General features: G+C 49.4%; 1 protein-coding gene across 2 annotated transcripts; it reads left to right on the top strand.

The window, feature by feature from the left end:
- The first annotated feature begins 8,709 nt into the window (after nt 1-8,709).
- On the top strand, nt 8,710-23,881 carry LOC119158629 (polymeric immunoglobulin receptor-like). Of its 2 annotated transcripts, XR_005107922.1 has the most exons (12): nt 8,710-8,970; nt 16,586-16,681; nt 16,918-17,250; nt 17,941-18,270; nt 18,887-19,210; nt 19,665-19,979; nt 20,925-21,069; nt 21,598-21,716; nt 22,036-22,161; nt 22,306-22,364; nt 23,264-23,603; nt 23,738-23,881. XR_005107922.1 is itself a non-coding variant. In XM_037410817.1 (11 exons), exons 2-11 carry the CDS (start codon nt 16,600-16,602, stop codon nt 23,393-23,395), a joined length of 1,965 nt encoding a protein of 654 aa, XP_037266714.1. In that variant the 5' UTR covers nt 8,710-8,970; nt 16,586-16,599; the 3' UTR covers nt 23,396-23,881. The 2 variants fall into 2 exon arrangements, 1 of the variants encoding a protein (XP_037266714.1); XM_037410817.1 differs by having other exon boundaries at nt 23,264-23,881.
- The last annotated feature ends 2,958 nt before the right edge of the window (nt 23,882-26,839 follow it).

Raw genomic sequence — 26,839 nt, 5'->3', positions numbered from 1 at the left:
CCCCAGGCAGGACTGTCAGGGCTGGTAGGGGTGTGGGGCATTGAGGGTCTCCCCATCTGTGCTGCGGCACGGGACAGTGGCTCCGCACCACCAGATCCTCCAGTGGATCATGTGGGACACAAGGAAGGTAAAACACCACATCCAAAACAAACTCTGAACCTTCTGAGCCAGATGTCCTGCTGGTGCCACTCATAATCACGGCCCTGGCTTGAAGGAGCTGTGCTGGCTTTTGCCAAGCGAGGGTCTGGTTGTCTCCGAGTAACCAACAACTTCTGCTTCCTCCTTTCCCCCAAAGAGCCAGTTTCAAGCACCTTGTACGGATCCAAGTTTTTGACAGGTGAGGTTGGAGGATCGGTCACCCATCAGTGCTTCTACTCCATCACGCCAGCCAACAAACATGACCGAAAATATTGGTGCAAACTCGCAAGAAACAGGGTTTGCTACACCGTTATTTCTACAACCGGCTACACCTCAAAAGACCATGAGGGGCGAGTGTCTCTCAAGGACATCCCCCAGAACGGCACCTTCATGGTGACGATGACAGGGCTGAAGAAGAGCGACACGGGGACCTACCGATGTGGCATCGGCACCTCCAACAGCGACCTGTACGTCAGCCTGAACCTGACGGTTGTGGCAGGTAGGATGTGGCTGGGGGGAGGGGATGCTCTGCGCTGCCAGCAGCTCAGCTCTCAGGGAGCGGGTTGGGGCCGGACACTGGAGCAGCCATGCGCAGCAGCTGTATCAACTATTTCTATCCCTTAACCAGGTATTTGCAAGGGTGGGTATAAAAGTACCTGGATTTGGCCAAATGAGCCACTAATAGATGTGAAAGGGAACTCTCCTGCCTGGCCGGGGACTGCACGCCGGACAGTGCCTGCTGTGCTCTCTCCTGCAGATGCCGGGGTGCTGGGGCCGATCGACCTCATCCAGGGGGAGCTCCGTGGCTCTGTCATGGTCCTGTGCCCACCCAGGGACACCCAAGGTGGCGAGAAGAGGTTCTGGTGCAAATTGGGCAGAACCAGCTGCACTCTCATAGCTGACACTGATGGCTACGTGGGCAAAAGTCACGAAGGACGAATCTCTATCACCCCTCAGGAGAGCTCTGGAGCTTTCAAAATCTTGATAAATGACTTAAAAAAGGAAGATTCGGGGCTGTACAGGTGCGGGACAGGAAGGCTTAGCAGCCAGAACAGCCCACGGGTGGTGGCTCTGCAGGTGACCACAGGTAGGACGGGGCGCAGGGGGCTGTGCGGGTGCCTCGCAGCCCTGGATGAGGAGCATGAAATGCTAACGCAGCCCTCTCCATCCTGCAGCCTCCACTCTTCCCAAGAGACCAAAATTTCTCAGCGGCACGGTCGGAGGCTCACTGTCCTTGAAGTGCCACTATGATCCCCAGGGGAGCTACGAGAAGAAGTATTTGTGCAGGTGGAAGGAAGCTAGCTGCTCACTGCTCGTGGATGCGGATGGGTTTGTGCACAAGTCCTATGAAGGGCGAATACAAATAGCCAGCAGCGACCTGGAAAATGGGTCTTACACGGTGGTGATGAGCCACCTGAGAGAGGAGGATGCAGGATGGTACTGGTGCGGGGCTAAAAACGGGCACACAGAGCACACATCCTCTGTGAAGCTGCTCATCCAGAAGGGTAGGTGGTGGGATGGCTTGGAACACGATAAATCCTCCCCCTTTTTTTAAATTACTCTTTCCTCTACCCCTTCACAGACATGAGAATAGACTCTCCTCTGTACTCCGCATAAATACTACAATGTTATGAGACACATCAGCTATACATTTCACCTTGAAGCTACTGGCACATAACTGAGGTGATGGTAGAGGTTTCCAGAGGCAGGGATGTAAGCTGAGATTTCAGAGCAAATTTAATTTTGAGTTATATTATTGATTATTTATGAAGCAAACCCCTAGCATACGCCATCCTGATCCTAGCAAGTGCAGCACAGAGGTGTGCTTAGCTCTGGAGAGAAGCTGCAGGTTATCTTGCAGGTTTAGAAACTGCAGCATGTAAATACACAGATGTATGTAACTGTTCAGCTGACAGAGACAGAAATAGTGGGGTTTAAGTATGAGCGTTTGCCAAGTATTAATGGATTTTCATTAGTACTCCCAAGCTGCTTTCTATAAGATTCAAAGGAAAACAGAAATGCTTGGGTTTGGTCATATGATGCGGCATATTTTTTCATGCTGAGATGCAAGGTGAAATGCGTAAATCTTTGGTAAATTTAACATGTTGCCTCTGCAAAAAGATGGATGTTCAAGCCTCAAATTAATTTCCTCCATAGAAATCTGCTCTTCACAAGACCTAGAAACATCCACTCTTGTGCAACCCTCTTTATCAAGCCTGGCCACCCACAGCACGCCCACGCAGAGGAGCATCACAGGCCTGACGTACACAATGGGCACCGTCACAGAGAGCACCAGCACCCTGCTGCCCACTGCCCCCCCCAGCACCTTTGTAACCTCCCCAGGCAAAATCTATCACAAGAGGTAAGTTCACGGCCACGGTTCTCGTTGGCACTAACTTGGTGCTTTACAACCCGTCTACCTCTTTCCCAGGGCCGTACACAGGCTGTGCACAGGTTGCAAGTTGAAAACACCGATAAGAAACATTAGCAGTTAGAGAAGCAGAAGGCAAGGTTATCTCATGTCCATCTGTGGCACGTATCTTTGACTTTGTCTCTAAATCTGGTGCTGGCCACTCCTCTAGATCAGATGCCAGAGCCAATAGATGTCCTCCTCTCTGTTTTTCTTTGCTCAGTGTGGAGACAGGACATCAGGAAGCATCAGGCTTGAGCAAGAAAGCTGCTCAATCTGTAGCTGCAGACATTATCCAAGCCCCCCTAGGCAGCCAGTAACCTGGGTGGCGTTTGGGTGCTCTGCATTGCGTAAGGAGCTGTCTTTGGACAAGGTTACTAATCAAAGCACTGTGAGCTTTTTTGGCCAGCAATTATTGCATGGCACTTCTCTACAGCAAGCCCTGTGGCTCACCCCTCTGCAAGTGGTTTCCCCAGTAAATTTACTTTTGGTGCTTCCTGCTACAGAGCAAGCTGCGAGCAGCTCTTACACCTTTCACCCCAGCCATGGCCACCATCCAGCCTGGTGTGATTTGCATATGCAGATGTACAGATGCATCTGATCTTGCAGTATCAGTCATCACTGAAAATAAACCACAAAGTCCACAAATCCAGTTCAATATCCTGAGGGGCTCCAAGCACCTCGGAGCTCTCATCTGCCCCGGTGACCCACAGCACCAGAAGTACCATCCTCCCCATCCACAGCCTCCCCCAAGCCGTACCTCCCCACCATCCGGCCAGAAAGAGAAGGGGAGAGCGCGTTACCAACCACAAATCTTGCTCCTGCATAAAGGGTCAGATTTTGCCCCATTCCTGGCGAATTTGTGGAGCTCTGATAGCATTTATCTCTTTTTTTGCTGAGATGGTGCATAGTTACCCTCCAACAGCTTGAGGGCCTACAACAACTCACAAAGAAAGTGCATGAGCCTTGCTTGTGAATCTATCATGAAAATAGCTCGTTTTCCCTTGGGGAGGTGGGGGGCACTAGTTCAGCTGGCAGCTTAAACCAACACACAGAGCAGAAGCAGCTGTAGAAATTACTTCCTCATAAGCCAAGATCCAGATCAAATGATTTCATCTCTACCTGACGTTGTTGACTGTTCTGCTCTGATCCAGAGTTTATAACTCCTTTAAAACCTTTGGCGTAAAAACAACAGCCTGCATTAAGGTACCTCAATCAACCTGTGGCTGAATCAAAATCCAATTTAATTCCGGTGGTTCATCTTTCCAGCTCATCAGGTGAATCACGCCTGCTCCCAGTTGTGTTACCAGCTCTCATTTCACTGATTTTCATCACTATCGCTATTCTCACCCTGACCAAAATGAAGTTTCAAAAGGAGACAGGTAAGTTGGCCAGGCAACACCTTTGGGGTTGCGGTTGGTGTTTTGCAGTGGCTTTGCTTGTGATTTCCAAGAGTTGGAGTCGGACCCACGGAAGTTTCCATCTCTGAGACACGCATCCATTCTGCAGCCACTGCAGCCCAAAAGTGCAACCGTACTTGCAAGCAAGCAATGCCCTAGAAAAGTTGGGGGGTTTTGTTTAATATGCTTAAACAAAAAGCGAATGAAGGAAGTGGAAATTCTGAAGTCCTGCTGAAAGCAAGGTTTTGCATATAGAAGATTTTTGAGGTTTTGCATATAGAAGATTTATGGCTCTGTAAGCACTCGGAAATCCTGAAGTATAAAGGGCAGGGACCTGTACAGCACGAGCGGCTAAGTGCTGGGTGGTTTCTTGGGGCCAAATCCAGCCCACTCAGCACAAAGCTGACAAAGTCTTGCCCCAAACCTCCTTGCTAACAACTGATTTTCAAAAATACATGCATGTATCTTATTATATAACATATTGTGACCTTAGAGATAAAATTAGGGACAAAAGCCTTCAGTCACAACAGCACTGAGTGGAAATAACAATAATAATTTCTCACAAGAATGAAACTGGGAAACAATGGGTCTAATCTGGTGTCTGCTGTGACATGCTGGTACATTTAAACAGGCACTACAGGAGGTGTTCCCTCCATTGCGTGTGTCTGGGTTTGTTTTTAAGGAGAAGAAAGCCACGCCACGGGAAACATGGAAGGAGCACCGGCACGGGCTGGTCAGAGTCCTGAAAAAGAGCAAACGATGGAGGAAACCCCAAGTCCAGAAAAAGTGCATGAATGCAGGACAGACTGGCAAACATGGGTGTCTTCTGGAACTGGCACTGCAAGTGTTATTTGCCTTGGTAGAAGAGAATAAAAACAAATTTTAAGCAAAGGATTTGCAGCTTAGTATGTCGATAACCTCCATAGTTTAGACACCAGATTTGCAACCCAGGAATTACGATCCCACAGTCCAGGATTTATGTTCTGATGCCAAACTACTGTATTTATTCCTTACCAAGAAATGTTGAGCCACACATTTCAAAAGCCTTGGATTAAATCCTATATGAGATTTATAAATTTTTATAGGGTTGATTATAATTTTTGCTTACGCATAGTAAACATGTTATCGCTCTTCCTCCTTGCTTGTTTCAATAAAGTCTGATTGCTTATGACCTCTTGCAATACTACACAGGAGCAATTCTTGTTCACTGTGTTGCAATCACATCAAATTTTTTTTGTCCTACTTGAGCAGGATAATCTATGCTATCCTTGGAAGAATCAGGTTGACCAACTTACCTGTAAAAGTCTGTGTCTTCTGGCAAAATATAAGAACAGTGGGCCTGTCTTGGAGTATTCATACTCTTTAGATAGAAGCTTTTGTGGAAAACATGTCAGCAAATATTTTAAAGTATATCCAGTTCGAGGAAATTTGTATCAGTGTAAAGTACTCTTCTCCATCAGAAAAAAAAAAAGTAAAATTAATCAAACAGTGGAATAGTGGTTCAAAAATGGGTGATGGCATTTTGTATTCTCATTACAATGCACTTTGATCCAAACTCTGATCATACAAGCAGCTGAAAATATTTTGAAGTCAGATAATTGCAGAGGGAAACAAGTGATTGTGACCATTTGCATCCTCTGGAACGAGCAGCCACCTCTGCGCCCAGTACTGAGCCTACACTCGTAATTCTTTTCCTATTTCAAACATCCACTGACTCGATTAGAAGCAGATCTACAGACATCACGTTTTTAAAGCTGTTCAGAGAATACATCATAGACGTCAAAAGAAGCCTTCAGAGTGGCTATAAAACCAAGGCCATAAAGGTTCCCGTCTAGAACATTTTGTGATACAACTTGCTAAAACTACGCGAATCTTATTGCTGTTGGAGAGATTTTACTTTATAAAAAGAACAGCTGTACGAAGTGTTCTTGCAGTCCAAAATAGAAAGAATGGAAAGACTAAAACACAGCCCCCCTCTAAAACCTTGAAAATAAACAATCAACATTCTGTGAAACACTTTAAAAACAAGACCATAAACCAGTAGCTGTTAATTGTGCCTTGTGTTTCTCCATGCCTGGTTCGGGGTGCAGCCCAGGATAAATCTCCTCTTCGGCTGAGCAGGAGGTTGCCTCCAGAAGTCCCCTCCCTAGCTTTCTGGTGTCAGGACTCCCTGGAATATCAGACCCATTTAAAACATCAACTTTGGCATGAAAACGGAAACACCCATGAAATTGCTTGTAAAAATATTGTAGAGGCGCAATGTTGGGTTTTTTTTGGTTGGTTTGTGTTTGGGTTTTTTTTCCAGCAACCCTACAGGGGAAAAAAGAACTTTTCAAGTGACCAATGAAGACTTGAGGCAGAACCCCCTTCCACCAAAGCCCCCAAGTACATGTGTTTGGAATTTTCCCTAGGGAAAGCCAAGACATGGCTATAAACTGCAAAGCGCCCGGCACCACTTGTTGCTCACTGCCCTGCTCAGAAGTCAAATGGCCCGTGTTAAGAGCCAAACCCCCACAGGCTGCCCCAACGTCACTTGCTACATGGTTTACACAAGAAAGAATAAAATAAAGCACCTCTAATCAAGCTATTTGTGTGCAACCCTGACCGTCTTTTGCAGAGGCTGAGCACTCCGAGGGAAAGGTGAAGCTGGGGAGGGGGCGTGGGAAGGAAGGACCATCGTGGCTGTAGGTTTGCTCAGTGCTAGGCAAAAGATGAGGGTTTTCTGTTTTGTTTTTTTTTTAAAAAAAAAATCCTTATCCATTGGGTTATTTTGCAACACGTAAACTGTATCTGACTTCAGTCTACCACAGACACCCAAATTCTCAAGTGCTGTTTTTCCTCCACCTCTTCTGCAAAACCATCCACAGCTTCAAAATCAAGTCGTTTCAGCCCAAACGCAGCCCAGACCCTAGCAGCAGCTTTGGTTGGTATGCTTCAGGTTACAAGCAGCCTGTGCTTTGGCCAGAAAAAAAACCACCAAGCTCAGAGCTGTTTGTTTTCTGGAGATGCCAAAGTGCTTTGGAATCTGTGACTTGGCAGGAGGATGCTTCCTCATCTGTTAAACCAACAGATTGGATTTACCAGAAACCATAAGGGTGGGGACAAGGGCTTGGTTAAAGAAACCGTTCATCCACCTGGGACTAACATTTCTTCCTTGAGATGCACAAGCGGTTGCAGGTCCCCATGGCTGGTTTCTGCCAGGACCCCCTCTGCTCCGTGGTCGTGCCACCTTCCCCCTGCACAGCCCCGGCTCTGTAACACGCACCTCTGTGCAACTGCAGGATGGAGACATGCTGGCACCCAGAGGAGAGGCGCCTGGGGAGCAGGCGGTGTAGGAAAGCAAACACACCTGTGCCTATTGTGGCCAGGCAAGAACAAGTCTGTGCCAGAGAACAAGTAATGCCAGCAGTGGCCAGAGAAGCAGCACAGGTGGGAAGGACATGGCTTGCAGGGGGATCAGCGTTTGCTCCCATCTGGGAGAGATGGTGGCTGTTCTCTCGGTTCAAGATCCCCACCAGGCCACCCTGTGCAAGAACAGCAACAGCCTTCACCTCCAAAGCTCCCTCCTCACCTCTAAAGCGGCACATTCATGGGAAGAAAGGAGCTCAGCACCCTTAGCCAGAGAAAAGGTACTTCAAAGGCTGGCTTAAGATCTGACAAATTTGCCAAACATCCCAAATCCAGGCCAGGATCTCGCTGCTCTCAGGCACAGTGAGAACACTTGGAGCTGCCGTCCTCTTTAAGCTCATCCACTCTCACAGAGTGGATGAGAAAAGCTTTGTATGAAGCTTCTGTATGTCAGAAGAAATTACTGCTTTTGCATCATTAGTACAAGGTAAAGCAAGTTAATGATTCATCCCACACAATACAAATACACCTTCATCTTCATTAATTGTACTTTCTCACAGGATCTCATTCCTGACAACCCCACAGTTCACAGGGAATTTGTGTCTGGGCCCCTGACATGCCTACAGCAGGAGAGCAAAGAAACGAGGCTGAAGATGGCAGAAAACCTCCTGTTAATCATTTTTCATTTTAAAGAGCTTACAATGTTCTTGGTCTGTAGAGACAAGACCAACCCTTGCCCAGCCAGACTCCTGCTCTTCCCACAGGGCTGAGGGGACCCAAAGAGGCTGGAGAGAGAAGGGAAGGGAGACAGACCTGCTCTTCCAGCACAGCCAACCAAGGTTTTCTTAGGGACACTGGTTTCCAAAAAATGTGCAACAGCTTAAAAAAAAACACCCAAAACCCACCTGGGTTTATCCATCTTTTCCCTACAAAGCCATGCCACTCTTGGTTGGAGGTATCACAAGATCAGGAGCCAGGTCAGTCCTTGCAGCAAGGGGCTGTCCTGCCCAGGATGATAAGAAATGAAATCAGAGCTCAAGGGTGATGTTGCAATGCCAACAAAGAGGAGGGGGCTGGCTGGACACTTGCATACCCAGACTGGGACCCCATCAGGCTCCCCAGTGTCTTTGGGCCAGGTGTAGGGACCCATCTTCAAACCAAGGAGTCACAACTGCCCTCGCTGTCCGAGCAGAAAGCCACCTCAGAGGTACCCACCTCCCAGCAGAAGACCTTCCACGGACCTGACCCCAACACAGCGCTGGCCTCCTTCCCAAAGGAGACAGAGGTGCCCCGGACTGTGTCTGGGAGCCCACCCTTGGGTGGCTGTTGTGCAACGGCAGTGTGTAATCAGAAGGTAAATAACAGCGTGCACCCTCAAAGCACCAGCAGAGCTGCATGGGCATTGGCTTCCCTGCCCTCACGTGGGGTGGTGCTCACCTGCCAGAGTTTTTGGATGCTATTCCTTTAAGGCACAACAGGTGGAAATCCAGGGCTAGAGGTACAAGGAGTATTTAAAACAGCCTGGCACGGCCAGAGCCTGTGTCCGGCTGTGGCAGGGAGGCAGGACACTCACAGAAGGTCCTGGGCTGGGCCACCGAGACACCAGCAAACCCAGGAGCGTTCTGGCTGAAAGGAAAAGCAAGTACGAAACAGTCTGCAGAAGTAACTCGGAGTGTAAGTAATGCCTCTTCGTTGTCTTTCTGAAATGCAAAATCTTTTGTGCTACCACTTTGAGGTGGGGAAGGAGAAGAATGAAAGTCTTGAGACACTTCTAAGGACTCCTCCTCGCACACGTGGGGAGGGAAGCAGCAGCTCCGCACCAGCAGCGAGTAGGTGTGCAGGTCTTGCTGGTGGGGAGGCTGATTTCTGTTAAAAGAAGGTCAGAGGCATGGGATCAAGCTAATGATGTTTATATTTTCTTCTCTGCAGTCAATTTTTAATCTTTCTTTTCTGGAAAAATGTTAATTATCATTACAGTGTTTGCATTAAATTTGAAGGTAGAAAATAACAAATGTTAGTAAATATTGCTGTAGTAATCTAAACTGTTGCAACTCCATCTGTGATCATTCCAGTCTTCTGAACCACAACGTGGAGACAGTTGTCGGGATGCAGGTTTTGAAATTTAAGAAAAGAGTTGCTGCAGTTATGTTCTAAATGAGCTCTGAAGAGCTATCAAGTTTGCACAGTGGAAAGGAAGATAAATGGATACTGGAGCGTAAGCAAAGGGGATATACGCGAAATAAAAAAAAGATGAAATAAGAGGAAGCTGGCAGACTCCTTTCACGCTTAGGCCAGCAGCAAAGGGGTGGCTTTCTGCACACCTGAATTCTTATTCTTCAGAGGAAACATTCACATTGGACTTTTAATATTTTTCATCCAAAGTACAGAGAGACACCACCTCCTCGTAGCCACCGTGCTGCTGTTAGTGACACATGTGCTGGCACTACCCATCCGTCCAGCAGCTGTCACTGTACAGACCGTGGCTGCACTGTGAGTTCCTGCAATATGAGTAGTGTTAGACTAGAAAAATAGTTGAACAGCATCAAAGTTTGTTTCACTTTCCAGACCAAGAGACAAACAAAAAGCAAGACACAAGTGAACCGTGACACTCTTATCTGAAAAGCAACAAGGTGGTGCACAGGGCATCTAACAGCTTAAAAGATAAAATTATGTCACAAGGTAGCGTATGGTATACCTCACAGCTTCAAGGGACGTAACATTAGGCCAGCAGCACTATCTCAGCAGGAATTTCAGATACTGCCATGAGGGCTGCCTGATCATTGTTTTTCATTTGTTTTCCAGAACATATTGCTCATGGGACAGTATTTAAATGGCACTTACAAGTATTCTTAGCTAGGAGTGTCACAAGTACTGCAGAAATTCCTGAAAACTGTGATTTCTTAGTAAACCCTGATAATCTTCAGTAAGATCTGCCTAGCTGTTTCTACCCACTGCATCACAAAATTAGCATCTCCTATTTATTCGGTCCATACTGTAAAGGAGGCATCAGTTCGGAACGTGAAAGACTTCTTTTCTGTATGTGTTTAGGTCAGCTTGATCTTTTATCTTCAAGTTGATTGCTTGTTCAGAACTCCATGAAAATGGAGTGGATCAGTGGCTTTTCCCCGTCCCACTACAGCAAATAAAACTTGCAGTAAGGTGATCCATGCAGCCATCTCGATGGGCAGGGTAAAGGTGTAGATAGCCCCAGTTCTGTGCAGCAAGAAGGCTGTTGCTGTGCTCTTCTTCCAGGCACAGAAGTCATCAGCTCCTCCGTAAATCACCCCTAGCACATGTGCCAGTGCTGCTCCTCACAGCATAACCCCTGATGCTGCTGCTCAGCACTGCCTGTCTCTTCAACAGTTTGCATCTGTCCAGCTTTGTGGCATTAGTGGGCTTTGCTTCAAAAGGCTTTGAAGGAAAAGATTTCTATAATTTACCCCATTCTATGCGTTATTATTTCTCAAATACTTGAATAACAGTAAACACTCCACAAAACAGGAGGACAGTGTGACAACCGAATCCTCATGTTTCATTGATCCCATGGCTCGACCTTGGTGCCGGTCATTGCCAAGAGCAATAGTTAATAGCTAATGGATTGGACCGCGCTGATCCCTGGCAAGCTGCATTAGGAGCATCCAGGTTTCTCAGAGCCCAGCCTTGCAGCTGAGTCAGCAGAATTTGGGAACTGAACTCTGGTATTTCATACCCAGCAAGAGCAGCTGCTTTGCTGGGGTTTGCGTAACTCCGAGCTCAGGTCCTGATCTCTTTCAAATGCTTATAAATCCAAAGATATTGCTGAGAGAGATATGACTGAGTCACAGAAGCACCGTAGAAGCCCAGGTCCTGCAACGAACGGGATTTAGAAGAGCTAACCTGGTCAGAGAGCACTTTCTGCTGGAAACCTGAAAATACTATCTTAAAATTTAGATGCATCTAGCGCTGGAGGGGAAGGTGATGTTCCCAAGCCAGGCCGACCCTGCAGTGCTTTCAGCATGGAGGGATCTGAGGAAGTGTCCAAGTCGACTGAGAAACCCAGTCCCAGGAGGTGTCACACCACAGTGACCTGCCTCCCACCACCCTGCAAAAGCACCACCAGCCACTTCTGTGGCTGGAGAAACACTGAAGATGTGGTCCATGTAAGCAAGAGAGACTGACTGTGGGTCTAACCCCCCCCGGAGCTTTACGTACAGCATTCAGATTTCTTTGTCACTCGGTGGAGGTATAACGCAGCGAGGTTTAAGAGCACAGCAATGTACCAAATCGAAACAGAGAGCGTTATCCATTTTCAAGGTGATACAAAGACAACAAAACCATTTAGCTGTCCTGAGTTGGAAAGCAAGAAAAAAGGTCATTATGTTGCAGAGGACCTTGTAATTTTTCCATTTGCATGGCTGCTCACACCAAACCCATGCTGCGGGGGGTCCGTGTCTCACCCAGCACTAACCAGCACATGCACACACCAAGGTCTCATGCATGTTGGTGGTAGGAAGAAACACGACAAAATCCAAATTATGCAAGCATGTTACAAGTTGTAATGAGTTTTAACCTGTCGCTATAGTATAGATATTTGGGTTTCATTTATGCTTGAACCCTTTCCAGGTTTCACATGCACTCACACACCCCCACGGGCGCTCTGGGTGGGGGTTTCAGCAGCCCTTTCCTGGGCTCACAGTCACAAATACAGCAACTCAAGCTAAGCATGGAAATAGGCAACTAGGAGAAAGTTAATGCCATTTACCTGGCAATGGCTATTTCTCCTGTTTTAAAGCATATTAAAACTAAATATTTTGACTTGTTAGTATCAATCTTGCTAATGATTATCCTATCCTGTTCTGTTCTGGTTTGGGGTGATATAATTCTTTGAAATCCCTGTTGCATTGCACACACAAACACAGCAGCATTCTGCAAACAGCTGGAGAGCATGGAGCCACCCCCGCCTGGCAGAGCATCCCGGACAAGACAATGCCGTTGCCCTCACCTTGGTGACACTGGTGTCCAGAGGCCAGAGTTCAGAATGGAAAGCTCGTGCACCAACGTGCAAACTCCCAGCTCCTGAATTCAGCTGGAATACTGGTTTTGTGCTCTAAAACCTTCAAAACCTGTCAGATCAGGTCAGGGAAGGAAGCCAGCAGCGTTGGTGATGCAAAATGAAAGTAAATACACAAAACCAAGATTTGGATTGTAGCTTAAAAAAAACCAACCAAAACCAAACAAAACCAAACAAAAACAAAGAAAGAGGAGTACAGCCACAGCCCACAGCTGGTAGTAATCCAAAGGCAGCCGACTTGCAACACGGACTTTGCAAACACCAGACACATTCACGCGGCGCAAAGCTTTCCCCACAGCTGCTTCTCTGCCAGCCCTGCACAACGAGGGGAGATGGGGGGAACTACTGCAAAGTTTTAATCCCCCCTTGCCATCACCTATCAAAATGTTTTAAACTAACCACCGGGACGGCTCGCCAGCCTGCGGCAACTGGCCCAACAGCGTGGGCGAGCTGAAGGCCAAAATGCCAACAGGGGTGGCTGCCGAGCACGTTGCCAGCACCTTGCACCCACGGCTTCTTTGCCCTGTGCTGCAGAGCAGCTTTTTGGAGACACCATCCCGGCAGGGATAACTGGGCACCCTCCCAACCAGTCCATTGCACTGCCTTGCAGACAGTTTCTCACTAGGTTTCCTAATGCATCAGGTTTAAGACAGCAGCATCGTTGCTTGCATAGACATACGTGGCACAGATCCTGCATCCACGTTTCCCCCAGCCTCTGTGATCCCTCCTGCCTGGCAGCTCTGGTGCTCCGATGGCCATGCCAAGTGGGCTGTGGGCACCAACCCACAGTGTCATGCACATCAGCTACCAGACAAGGTCCTGGCAGCCTGTCCTGCTGCAATGTGCTAGGATGAGGTTTTCACTGCAGAAGAGGTTTCCAGTGTCCCTCTGTCTGTGGGCATACCATGGTCTCATGTGCCCAGTCCTTCTTGCTCCAAGAGCCATCCGAGATCCAATGCAGGCACCTGGACACGCAGGTCAGTGCCTGCAAGAAGGGGAAGCAGGAGATGTGGACAAGAGCAAGAAGGGGAACCCAGTGTGACATCAGATCCCAACCCAGCCACGTCACCCAGCCCCCAGGCAAAACCAGTGCAGGAGCATCAGCCACCTGCAAAGTCAGTGCAAGTGCTCCCGTATGGGGTGACCAAAGGCAGCTGGAAAGTTTTGGGAGCGCTGCATAAGCTTCATGCTTTGTGACAACCACCAGACCCCACCTGGACTTAGGGAAACCTTCCTCTGAAGCCACTGGTGCTGCCGGAGTCAGAAAGCACATACTGATATGGTTGTGCATCTGTATATAGAGCCCAAAATGAATCCTTATCTCCACTGCCAGCTCCAGGAATCATTTCACCAATGCTGCAGCAAAGGAGCACTGGGGTTTTTCCCCTCTCCCTACTCCTTGAAAGTTAGGATAGACTGGTGAGAAGCTGCAGCTGAGTGGCAGAAGTACAGGCTGGGCACAGGCGCTTCACCCTCTCCAGCACACTCACGTTAAGCTTGTTTCCCAACCGCTCTGGAGATGGCATACATGGCATTTCCCTCTGGTTTCAAGCCTCTCGACTCTTCTACAGCCCCCTGCAAACCTCTGCTGTCCCGTCTCCTCTGTCCTTTCAACTCCCCCTCCATCTGCAGAAGCACGAACACAAATCGCTTGCACAGTCACTTACTTGCGCTCCCTTTCATATGAGCTCAGCAGCCTTTTCTCTTCCCTGCAGCTCTGAGGTTTAGACCTTGAGCTCTGACTAGAGGCAGCACATCCAGCAGCGAAAGTTCATTGAAAGCAAGGACGAACAGCTTGATGAAAGTCTCCTCCAGCAACTCAAACAGCTCTTGCCTGATGCAGAGTGACCTGCAAAGCCCATTTGCACCATTTTTGCAAGCTAGGAAGTGCCGCTGCCCCAGCACAACACGCACCTGGGAGCAGGAGGGGGTTTCCAGCCACCCAGCTCCGTGGATGATCAGCGTGACAGTTCAGCACAGATTTTTACATAACTGGTAGCTGGGCTGGCTCAGACTTGCTGTACGTGGGAGTTTTCTCCATTCATTCAGTGACTGGGGGAAGGTTTTCACAGCATTTGAGGTAACGAGACTAGGGACAACTCAGAGCTGCAGATGCTGGTCATGTGAGCACGCAAGAATCGCTGCTCTTGTGCGGGCACAAGTGCACATGTCCTCAGAGATAGAAGGGTAAAAATTCTTTCCTGCTCTAACATGCATACGAGGACCCTGATGCCAGCACTCCTGCATGCATCTTTCTTGACACAGATTTTTTTTTTTTTTTTTTTTTGAAACAAAGGTCTTGGTAACCCTTCCCTACCTGACAAGATGATGTTGCCTGTAACCCTGAAGTAGCCATTTGCTTTGGGAATGAATCAGACTAACCAATTATTCAAATTTTGCCAAGAAGGGGAAAGCTGAACTGGGATGCTGCCTTCACTGGAGGGCAGAGAGGTGACCATCAGCCAGAGGAACTGCTCTTAGCACGGGGCAAATATCAAGGCCCTTTTTGTGCCATATTGTTTGCTTTCTACAGAATATGTTATGCTTGTCTTGCTGGCTCCTTCTGGAATGTGTTTGAAAGAGCATTTTTCATGCTCAGTGAGTTAATTATTAGCCCTGGACAAGTGACCACTGAGCAATTATAAATCACAATACAAGGAAGAAAGAACAACAGAACACCATTCATCTCAACACGGAAATAAGCCTTTTTCTTCTACCAGGAATTACCCTTAATAAAATTGTGTCACTTGACGCCTTGAAATCAAATTCCTCTACGTTTTTATAAAGGCTTTCTTTGACACCCAGCATTTATCTGGCGCTTGGGTAGGCAGGCAGGCAGCAGCCATGCTCAGGTAACGCACATTTCCACCACCAAACCCACTGGCACACATGGTTCAGGCTGAAGAAAACAGTTCAGTGAGTTAAGAGCTTCGGCTTCCTCTGGCCATCACTCAGCCCAGAACAAGGGGAAGGTCAGAAATATTCACCCTGAAGACTATGGACACGTTTCCAGAGACAGGCGGTTGGGTTTGGCATGCCCCAGTAACCATCACTGAGCCCTGGCCAAGGGTTAATGGTGGCACAGAAGGTTTGGGTGGCTGTACAGGTGCGACAGGGCTTTACTGGGTGTAAGTCTGATTCTTGGAGGGGTGGGTGCAAGCGGTAAATCCTTGCATCTCACCAACTTTAGCAGCAGTTGGGGAAAGAAAAAAAAAAAAAAAGAGGTAATATTACCCTTTCTCTCTTTTGCATGTCCTTGAGGAGACCAGGGAAATAAAGAACAATAATTAAACACTGGCTCCCACAGGAACTCTGCTTGATGATGAGGAAGAAATTTTTACAGTGAGGTTGGCAAGACACTGGCACCATTGCCCAGAGCAGCTGTGGGTGCCCCATCCCCAGAAGGGTTCAAGGCCAGGTTGAACAGGACTTGGAGCAACCTGGGCTGGTGGCAGGTGTCCCTGCCCGTGGCAGGGGGCTTGGACTAGTTGACCTTCAAATGTCCTTTCCAAACCAAGCCATTCTGTCAGAGCAGCTTTCCCTAAGGAGTGGTTTTGGCACCCAGGCTCACAAGTGAACAAGCCTTCCTTTCACTGTGTGGACAACACTGAAAGAAAACATGACCCCAGCTATTAAACAATTAAAAGCAGCAATATCTCCTGGCAAGGGCCAAGTGAGCAGTTGAGCTCCGGATTGCCCCCTGACCCTCATGCCTGCCAGGGCTCAGTGGCTTTTGGACCATTTTTGGACTTCAGCCTTGCCATGGGCTGATCTGGCTTACAAGTGTAAAACCAGATACCACTTCTGATTCTGAATCAAGTCTCTTCTGGTTTGGCCAAAATTGCTTTTTATGCTGTGCACACCGCTGCTGCTGCCTGCCCAAGGGACATTGCCAGAGCAGAGTGCCCCAGGGACAGATATGTTGGTGGCTTGCAGGCATTGCCTTAACCAAGTTCGTCATAAGAACAGCTCCCCTCAATTTACAGAAGGGGAGACTGGTGTTGCCATGAGACCCACGGGCAGTCGTGATGCCATGCAGCAACACAGGCAAGAGCAGTGTTTTCAGCTCCCTCTTCCCCACGCAACTGCTGGGCAGAAGGGATTAAACGCTATATTCTCTCTAGCTCAAGTAGCCACAGCCCTGGTATCCTCCAGACATGAGGCGATTAGATTACTTGATCAGTTAACTTAATCATTTTGCAAGTATGATTTTTTCACCAACGTCTGTGCCTTTTCCAGGGAATGCAAGAAAAATGCCTGCACTGGCATTCATCTTGCTGCTCGCCTTCCTCCCAGCTGAAACTGTAAGCGGCAGATACAACCCCAAGGCAGCAAGTAAGTGTAACCTGCCTGGGACACGGGTCCTGTGGGTGGCCTAAGACCAGAGGTGGCATCACTATTGGGGGAAGCAGGATTCAGGGTATCCCTACCCCATGGCTGCCATGGGACCTTTTGGACCACAGGGTGCTGCAGAGCCCTGGGTCCATGCTTGCACCAGTACCCCTGCCCTGCAGCCCGCTGGGGCTCGTGGCACAGCTGATGTTTACAGCCAGCGTGTTTTCCTCTTGCAGTCTCCAGCCCTGTGGTGGGCCCACAGCAGGTATACGGTCTGCTCAACGGGTCGGTTACCATCAAATGCTTCTACCCTCCCACCAGCGTGAACAGGCACGACAGAAAGTATTGGTGTAGGGAATCGACCACGGGCTGCATAACTGTTGTCTCCACCAACGGCTACACTGCTCCAGGCTACCAAGGCAGAGTCTCCATCACCAACTACCCGCAGGCAGAACACTTCCAGATTAACATCTCTGCGCTTACAGCAGCGGACACAGGCACCTACCAGTGTGGCATTGGTATCAATGGCAGAGGGCTCTCCCACAAAGTCAGTCTGGATGTTTCTGAAGGTAATCAGTTTGGGGGCTTTTGAAAGTATTATTTTCTTTAACTTTTCCCCCCTCTTTTTAATCAGGCTCCACAGATAGCCTGTCCAGTGTCTAAGAACTCAAGATGTTCCATGCATTCAGGAAAAAGCAGTTTTCATTTTCCCCTGTTTACAGAATGAATTTTTTGATCAAAAATCTGGCATAAAATCGGATTAACTAAACCTTATCTCAAGGTCACAAACACTGCTTAAAAACTGCTGACCTCTCCCAGCCACTAAAATTTAGGGAGATGCAGTCGGAGGGCAGAGCTGCCCATCACTCCGACGTGATCACCCCAGCCCACGGCTGAGGCTGTGCAAGCCAAGCCTGTGCACAAGTCCACGAGGGCACGGTGTGCAGGATGGCACCCCACCACCAGGCAAGGCTCAGGGTGCAGAGCATGGTGCAAACTCGTGGCACGGTCCTCAGCAAGAAGGCTTTGGGACAAACCACACTACGAAGTGTGCAGTGGTACAGCAGAGACCTCAGCCCTGAAGTATGCGAGAAGCATGGGATGCAGCTGGGTGGACGGTGCTCTGGCCAGGAGTGGCATGTGGTCATGAAATACAGGAAAGCAGGGAGAAACCCCGTGCATAAAAAAAGCCTTCAGAGCTGCCCACGGTTACTGACGGAACAGGCAGTAGACCCTAACCGGTGTCTCTGTACGCACAGGGCCACACATACCCGAGGGAGCAGAGCTCTTCTATGTGAAGCTGCATGGCACCGTGACCATGTCCTGCAGCTTTGGGAATAACAGCGCAAGCATGAGGAAATTCTTGTGCAAGATGGAGAAAACCAGCTGCCGTACCATCGTCGATAGCAGTGGTGACGTTGACAAGGACTACATAGGGCGAGTTCTGCTGAGCAACGAGGAGCTTCCAGGCTCCTTCAGCATCGTGATAACTCAGATGGGCTGGGAAGACTCTGGCTTGTACCTGTGTGGGGTTGGCGTCTATGGGGAACAAGGAGAAACAAAGCAACTGGACGTGCATGTCTATGAGGGTAAGCACGCTCTTCCCAGTGTTTTTTTTCCTTTCATCTCTGCTTCTTTTTAGGAGTACCACTAGCAGTTTCACTTTATTTAACAAGAATTTGAATTTCCCTTTGCAGAGTGCTATGAGCCTATCCTCTTACCTCGAACACTTTTCTATTGATTTAACTATATGTGATGTACTACTACCGTCACTACTAAAGCTTGTATTAAGACTTAACCTTCCCAACAGCAGCTAACACTCTTCCCCAGTCTGGCTAGCCCAGGACTCCAGAAGACAAACTCTGCCCCCCAGTTTGAGACAAGCAAACTGTCTCTTCAAGTCTTGATTCCTTAAATGCCAAAACGACAGACTGAGAAAGGAGATCTACCCTTCCCCCAGCAAAGGGAGCAAAACTGAAATGTCAGTACATGATGGCAACCACCCAGTGGATTCGGGTTAAAGCAAAGGCCTGACAGACACTTTAGGGCCAATTTCTAACAATGCTAGGACAGCCTTCTGCCATCTGCACCCCTGAGCTTCCCCTAGCTGTGCTTCAGCTCTGATAGAACTTAGTCCCTTGGGAGGATGCCACACGGACAAGAGTTAAATGTGTACAGATGCTCATTACATTTTTTTATCTCCAGAGGCAAACTCTCCCCAAAGAACGCTCACAGTAACTGCAGTAAAAGGAGGTTCCGCAACTTTTCAATACAACTATATACCTATCAAAAAGTCCTCAGAGAAGTACTGGTGCAAGTGGAGAAACAACGGGTGTGCTCGGATCATAGACACCTCTGGGTTTGTGTCGGGCTTGTACGAAGGAAGGGTGGCCATGTACGACAGCCCAGTGAACTACACGGTCACCGTCATCCTGAACCAGCTGAAGGAGAGTGACAAAGGCTATTACTGGTGCATGACAGATGAGGAGAAGGAGCAGCAATCATCAGCTGAGCTGAAGATCATTGAAGGTATGGGCTCGCGAGTTGGTGGTTTGCTGCCTGCTCAGGAGGTACAAAACCTCCCAAGCACCCAAGGGAGCAGATCTGGCTCTTCGGGAAGAGATGCGAGATGCAACTCTGAACTTTCATCCCATAAGGTGAAACGTTGTACCAATCCCCCCACCCCCCAACACACCTCATTAGCTTTAAAATGGAAACACAAGGTTTCAGTTTTATGGGAAAGTGTTCACAAAAGTTTCTCACGCAAGTATTTAAGCCTTGCAAACCCTGTCGTCCACACACACACATTCACTCAGAGGTGCACATAAAGCATCTTTAACGTTAACTCAGCTATGTAAGGAGCACTGTCCCTCAGAGGGACATCCCCTGATTCACCATCTCTAGCAGCACCACTGCCTGCCAGTTACCCTTCCCACCACAGAAGCCACTAACGTCAGCCTTGATGTTCTCTTTGCCCTTGCAGGAGAACCTGGGCTGCAGGGAAAGAAAGAAGTGGAGGCACGAGTGGGTTCACGGGTTGATTTAACTTGCTCTTACGGATGCAAGTACTACTCCTACCAGAAGTACTGGTGCAAGTGGAGCAGCACCAGCTGCACCCCCATGCTTGCTACTGACCAAAGGCAGCCGGGGCCAGACGTTACCTGTGACACTGACAACAAGACGGTTATCCTGAGCTTCAACTCGGTGGCAAAGACAGACGAGGGGTGGTACTGGTGTGGAGTGAAGCGCAACGGCCTCCTTGGGGAAACCATGGCAGTGCACCTGTGGGTGACTGAAGGTGAGCTCCGAGGCAGGGGCAGGCAGGGGGCTTTCCTGCTTCTCAGGGCTGGGAAGGACGCTGCTTTCTGCTGAGATAAACGTCCTCCCCATGGCCACTAGGCTGCAGCACCTCAAAACAGAAGCGTTGTCACCCAGGCAGCCTCCCAGGCTCAGCGCCGAGATCACCCTGACTTGGCACAACTTGTAGATGTTTTCATCTACACGTTGGCTTTTGCTTCCCCGTCGTAAAAAAAAAAACCCAACAAAACACCAGTCCAAAAATCCTTTCCTTCCACACCATTTTAACTTTCTAACTCTGTCCTGACAAATTATTGCTATTCCAATTTGTAATTAGTAAATTATGTAAAATAGCATTTCGCTTAAGCAACATCCGACACCTGTGAGGTGAAGGACTGCATGTAGTTCAGAGACATCTCGCTCCAAGGAGCTCATTATCTTAACAAACAGGAAAGCAGCAGGGAGCAGGAAAGCACAGACTATCACCAGCAATAAGGGGCCTAGTCTCAGCTTCGGTGCAATATTTTGGATTTTTTTTTTTTTTTTCTCAAAGAGGAACAGTTAGAAGCAGAGGAAAAAGCATAGCACTAGATATCCCACAGGCAACTGTGCTAAGTGGATGGTGGTCAAAGCAGAACCAGAGAGAAACAGCCTCACCAGTGCCTTTGGTGGGTAGAATTAAAAGCAAACCAAGTATTCAGAATTTGTTCTGGAAATATTAGAGGCAGAACTTCGAAATGCAAGTCTTTTGGAAAAGTATACAGGTAGAGAGAGCCCGCTTGAGGTTTTTGCAATAAATTACTTGGAATGAGATTATTTCAGCTCTCTAAACCCCATCTTAAGGAGCCCTTCAGGTACAGCCAAAACCCACTTCAGTTCCACATAATGCCCCATTTGTTTCTGCGTTACCCCTCCACGCTGCTGCTCATGTGCCTTCCTTCCCTAGATGCGGGAAGCAGCACCAACCGCAACCTGGATGCTGACCCGGAGCTCCTGAATGTTGACCCCCCAGGCCACACCAAGAGTGACTTCATTCCCCAAGAGCGAGCCTCCAGCGATGCTGGGGTGCCAAGCGCAGATGCCTCAGGAAGGTTAGTTCCCTCCAAGCCTCTGTCACATATCATTTTTGCGAGGTCTGCCTTAACCCGTTATTGGTACTCTGCTCACATGCTGCACGTGCAAAACAAATTCTTGTCCCCACAGAACTTAGTGCAAAACACCACAGGAAAAGAAGAAAATTGTTACAACAAAAGGGAAGATGACTTGAAATTAATCTCTAGCTTGAGAAAATACAGTCCTAGAAGTGAACAATTAGAGATTCCAGGTACAGAAAAACCAATTGAAAACACTTCTGTCAAGATTAGAGAGCTTTCCCTCACACATTTATAACCAAACTGCTGATGTAGCTGGTTTTGGCACAATGTCTGTCCTACATTTTTATTTGTTTTTTGATTTTATGTGCTAGGATCCAGTTGGTTGATTAAATTGCATCATGCTCACTCAGATTTACCATCCTATACAGATTTTAGACTGCTAGACATTCATATACATTATTCAGTCTTGAATAATTAGAAAAAAATGCTTCTCAGCTTAGTGATCTATCTTTCCCTCCATTCCAGCTCTGAGCAAAGCCATGGCCCCAACGCACTTGTTTTAAGTTTGAGCTGTGCTGGTGCCGTGCTCCTGATCCTTGTGGTAGCTTTCGTCATTTTTAAATACCGGCAGCTGAAGAGATCTGGTGAGTCCCTGCCTTTTCTAGTCTCTCAAGAAATATCAGCAACATTAAGACAGAGGCGATACCTTGAGCATGCCATAGTCTCTGCTGGGATGAGCTGCTCCCACACCGAGCGATGGGCAGAGAAGGGACCCTGCTGCTCCCACTAAGCCCATCCCTACAGCTCCAACACCCAGCACACAGGGTGTCTGGGCTGAGACAGAGACCACCCCTCCACAGGCTTTGCGCGTTGCGCTGCATGGTGCCCCCTTGCACAGGTGCCGATGCACTTGCACCAACGCTGAGCGAGCGCACAAGCTATTCACCTCCTCCCTCTTAACAGACCTGGTGTCCGTTGGGAGCTACAGGACGAACATCAGCATGTCAGACTTCGGAAGCGTGAAGGAGTACAGCGCAACCAATAACACCTGCGTGCAAGAGAGCCAGGAGACACGGATAGGAGAGGACGGTAGGTTTCCAACCGATGGACTGCTCTCCAGCCCCAGGGCAAGGGGTGCCAGGGAGAGCTTTGCAGCAGGACCCCACAAAAGCCACAGAAATGCCTGCCCACTGATGGCCCCCCAGCCTGACCCCTCCCTTCATCTCCCTGCAGAGCTCATCACCGCCGCAGCCCCCCCGGAAAGCACGGCCGAGACAAAGAAGGCAAAAAGGGTAAGAGGAGGCAGGAGGGAGCCCACTGACCTGGGAGACACCACCACAGTCCTGCAGCCTCTGCCAAAGGAGCTGCCTTTGGCCCAGGTGGCTTATTTATACCCAGGTGTTCTCCATCCTACCTGGATCCAGCCACCTGCTGCAGATCAGCCTCGGGGGGGGGGAGGGGGGGGGCGGGGCTTAACCCCTTCCTGACCCCATGGTTTAGCAGAGACAATAATAGCAGTCGCCTCATGTCAAACAGTACACTGACTCAGCCCAGGGAAGCATCAGAAGGTCGGAATGGGGTTGTTACCATCAGTATGAAACACTGGGATGAGCAGATGGCCAGAAGCCAGAGCGCGTCCCACCTCCCAGCCTTGCCCCCACGTGGGCTGTGGGTCAGGGGGCAGAGGGAGGTCTCTGCCATTGCAAGGGCTGTGACTTGCTCCCGTGGCCCCTGCCTTGCCCTGCCTTCCCTTGCCTCCCCTCCCCTTGGCTAAGATCATGGTCAAGTGGCATGACTGAAGGTGCCAGACACAAGCCCTTCTTTTTAAAAGCCCCTGACCAAAGGCGATGTGCAGGAGTTGTAAGTGCCGAGAGCTGAACCAAGGCAATAAGGGAACTGTCAGGAGACAAGTAAAACCTGGCAGCTTTAGGCCAGGTGAACTGGGTGCCAACACGCAGGGACAGGCATGCTACGGAGTCCCAAACCTGCAAACATGCAGGATCTTCCTGGTGCTCAGCAAAGCCACGATACCCTTGCATCAGTACCGGTGTGACCTGCTGGATTGTCCCACTCATCCAGTCTGCCCATGTCATCCCGAGAAGCTCACAGCCCACTGAACGCTGCCCTTTCCACCGCCACGTGCTGCTGTCCGTCCCCGGCCACGTAACAGTGTCCTCCTGTCCTTCCCCAGAGCTCCAAGGAGGATGCTGACCTCGCCTACTCCACCTTCCTCCTCACCTCCAGCAGCAAGGCGCAGGGCGGCACTGGGGGGGACAGCACTGCCCTGGCTGTGCCCCCCCCGGCCTGGGAGGACCAGATCTGAAGGCGAGAGACTGAGGCGGCAGCAACTGGGACCAGCTCTACCTCAAGGATCAGAGCAAGACATCAGCCAGCAGCGCTGTCTATTGCTACCACGCTTTGCTATAGCTTGACCTTTTTTTGCTTAAATGCAGCTTCGAGGGGTGATTTAGGAGGAATCGTTGGATGCCAAGCGGGGTGGCTGGGCTGGAGGCGTGGGTCTGAGCGAGCAGGTGGGACTGGGAAACGGCAGGAGCCCCAGTGGCTTAACCCCCCGACACCCCCAGCCCCACCAACACCCTTCTAACACGGTGGGCTCTCAGAGGCCAGAAGGCAAATTTTTTGAAATTCTCATTTTCTTTCAAAGGCAGCTGGAAAACCCTCTAGACCGGCGTCTTATGCTTTCGATTCCTCTAAGCTTGCCCATCCAGAGGGCAGTACCCGCAGACCAGACGTGGTCTGAAGTGGTTTTATGCACAAACAATAAAGAATAGCACTGGCTTTCAGCAGACGAGGGGGACTCGTGGGTCCGTGGGAGGGCACGGAGGGAGCACACCCAAAGAAACACAGTAAGGGTGCATTTGGGGGGGGGGGGGGGCCTTTCTCCTCCTTTTACTGCAGGATTACAGCATCACATCTGGTGTTGAAAATGGCACAGGATGGTAGAAGAAACCCACAATTAATGGAGATAAACCAGAAAGGTTTTGAGTAATGTTTCACATATGCATTTCCATCAAGAGCAGGAATTGATCGCAGCATGACAAAGGCAATCAGGAGAGACTCCAGGACCTTGGGACAACTAGGTGAGGGATCAGGAGTACAAGGAGTGGTCTCCTCTATCCTTCCCGTTGCAGGGGATGATGAGGGAAGAAACAAGAAGAGCCAGCGGCTCAATACCTGGCTCCGAGCCTGGTGTCACCGGCAGAATTTGGGGTTTTTTTGATCATGGGTTGGTTTACACGACATCAGGCCTGCTGGCAACCAACAGGGTACACCTCTCTCAAAAGGGGGAAAAGGATCTTTGCACAGGAGTTAGCAGGGCTCGTTGCAAGAGCTTTAAACCAGATTTGAAGATGGAAAAGGGTAAAATCAGGGTTACTAGAGACAAGCCTGGGGGTGGCACGCGAGTGTTTGAGGACAGTGTGCTAGCGAGAGCCTTCTGTCTGCCATCTCAGTGGAGGTAGGGGACGGAGATCCATGCAGCAGCAAAGACACAAGGGTTATTGATGTGTTACAAACCACAGAAGCACCTCAGAATGGTCATGTAGGAATTAGGGGTTCTCCCCCGAGAAAGGCAGTGGGATCAGCAGCCCAGCAGAAGCGCATCTGCACCGATGCATGGTGCACGGGCAACAGGCAGGAGGAGCCGAAAGCTGTTGTGCAGCAGGAAAAACAAAATGTCATGGAAACATGGTGGGATGACTCACACAAACGGAGTGCTGCAATGGATGGCTACAAACACTTCAGAAGAGCTAGGCAAGGGAGGAGAGGTGCTGGGGTAGCCCTGCACGTTAGGGAGTGTTCTGATTGTCTGGTGCTTAACGATAGGGTTGAATATTTATGGGCAAGAATCAGTGGGAAGGCCAGCAAGGCAGATATCATGGTGGGAGTCTGTTATAGACCACCCAACCAGGATGAAGAGGCAGGCAAACTATTCTATAAGCAGCTGGGAGAGGTCTCACGAGCTCTAGCCCCTGCTCTCAGGGGAGACTCCAGCCCACCAGATGGCTGCTGGAAATAAACACAGTGGAGAGGAAACAGTCTCGGAGGTTCCTGGAGTGTCCGTCTGTGCTCAGCACTGGTGAGGCTGCACCTCAGATGCTCTGTTCGGCTGTGGGTCCCTCACTGCAAGAAAGACATTGAGGGGCTGGAGCGTGTCCGGAGACGGGCAACGGGGCTGGTGCAGGGGCTGGACCATAAGTCTGGTGAGGAACAGCTGAGGGAACCGGGGGTGTTCAGCCAGGAGAGGAGGAGAATGGGGGGGGGACCTGACCCCTCTCTCCAACTGCCTGACAGGGGCTGTAGCAAGGCGGGGGTCGGTCTCTTCTCCCAAGTGACAAGCGCTAGGATGAGACGAAACGGCCTCAAGTTGCACCAAGGGTGGTTTAGATTAAATATGAGGAAAAAACCCCTCTCTTCACCAAAAGGCTTGTCAAACATCAGAAGAGGCTGCGCAGGGATGTGGTGCAGTCAGCATCCCTGGAGGTGCTGAAATGACATGTAGATGTGGCACTCAGGGACATGGGTTAGTGGTGGCCTTGGCAGTGCTGGGTTGATGGCTGGACTGGACGATCTTAAAGGCCTTTTCCAACCTAAACACTTCTATGATTCTGCGAATCATATGATATGATACATATGACATATGTACAACATATATACATATGATACATACACACATATGGCAACCTGTTATCACCCTGTAGAGCTGATTAGGCGGTAGACACTGGTGTTCACTGGCACTGTGTCCATCTGCACAGTACAGACCAACCTCCCCAGAGCAGCCAAACCAACAATCTCCCCTTTCTGACCTGGAGGCAGAACAACCGAGCCCAATCCGTGCTCCTCTGCCACGAAGCCACCCCACTAAGGGTGGACTTGAAAACCCACCCTTTGCTTCATAAGCCTGAGCCACACATCACTCACACATTTTCCCTGGCTGACTTCATGTTTCTCCAGGCAGAAACGAGGATGACTGTAATTAAATGTTGTCTCTTGGTCTTATTTTTGAGAGTGGATGACTAAACAGAGAAAGGCACTTTATGGATGCACGGATTTCCAAACAGCAGCACGACACTGCTGTCTGTCAGCAAGACGCTGGTTCGGAAAGCTGAATACCCCGCAGGTAAGGCAACATAGGAAGCAGCAATCATGAAGAAGTTGTGACAAAGCAGAGAAGCAATTTTCCCTGAATGGGCTGGGCTGGTTCCTGCCTGGCAAAGAGAGGGGCTGCGGAGGTGTCCGACAGGGCCAGAGCTGTTTGGGAGAGAAGGGGCAGAAACTGCACAGATAAATTCAAATTCCTGAGCCTGTGCTGCTTACGTGCAGCTCTGATAGCAAGCCATAAAATAGAGAGAATGAAGAGCATCACCCTGGCTAGTGTCTGACCTGACAGTGTTGCAGTAAGACCACAAGTATATTTCTGTCTTAGTAAAATATTAGCTACACTTTAAAATGAAAGCAGGATGGTAGCTCAGCAGGGTGCCAGGCAGTGCCTGTTTACATTAATCTACAGATGCTGAGTTTTCATAAAGGATAAAAGTCAAATTATTCCTGAATTATGGACCCGCCCCCAGTAAGTACTGGGTTCGCTGTGAGAGGTCGGGCAGCAGCTCCAACTGTACCTGTGTTCTCGGGGCTGCTCTCACATCCCCATTGCCCCAGTCAGCACCGACCGGCAGCAGGGCGAGGACCCCAGGCAGAAGGGTATAGCTCATCTGCCCCATCTCCTAGGCTGCACCCCCTCGGCAGC

This window comes from Falco rusticolus, chromosome 17 (assembly GCF_015220075.1).
Source record: "Falco rusticolus isolate bFalRus1 chromosome 17, bFalRus1.pri, whole genome shotgun sequence".
Lineage (NCBI taxonomy): Eukaryota > Metazoa > Chordata > Aves > Falconiformes > Falconidae > Falco > Falco rusticolus.
Note: the sequence above shows the minus strand (reverse complement) of the source record. Positions and strands in the feature narration are given on the sequence as shown.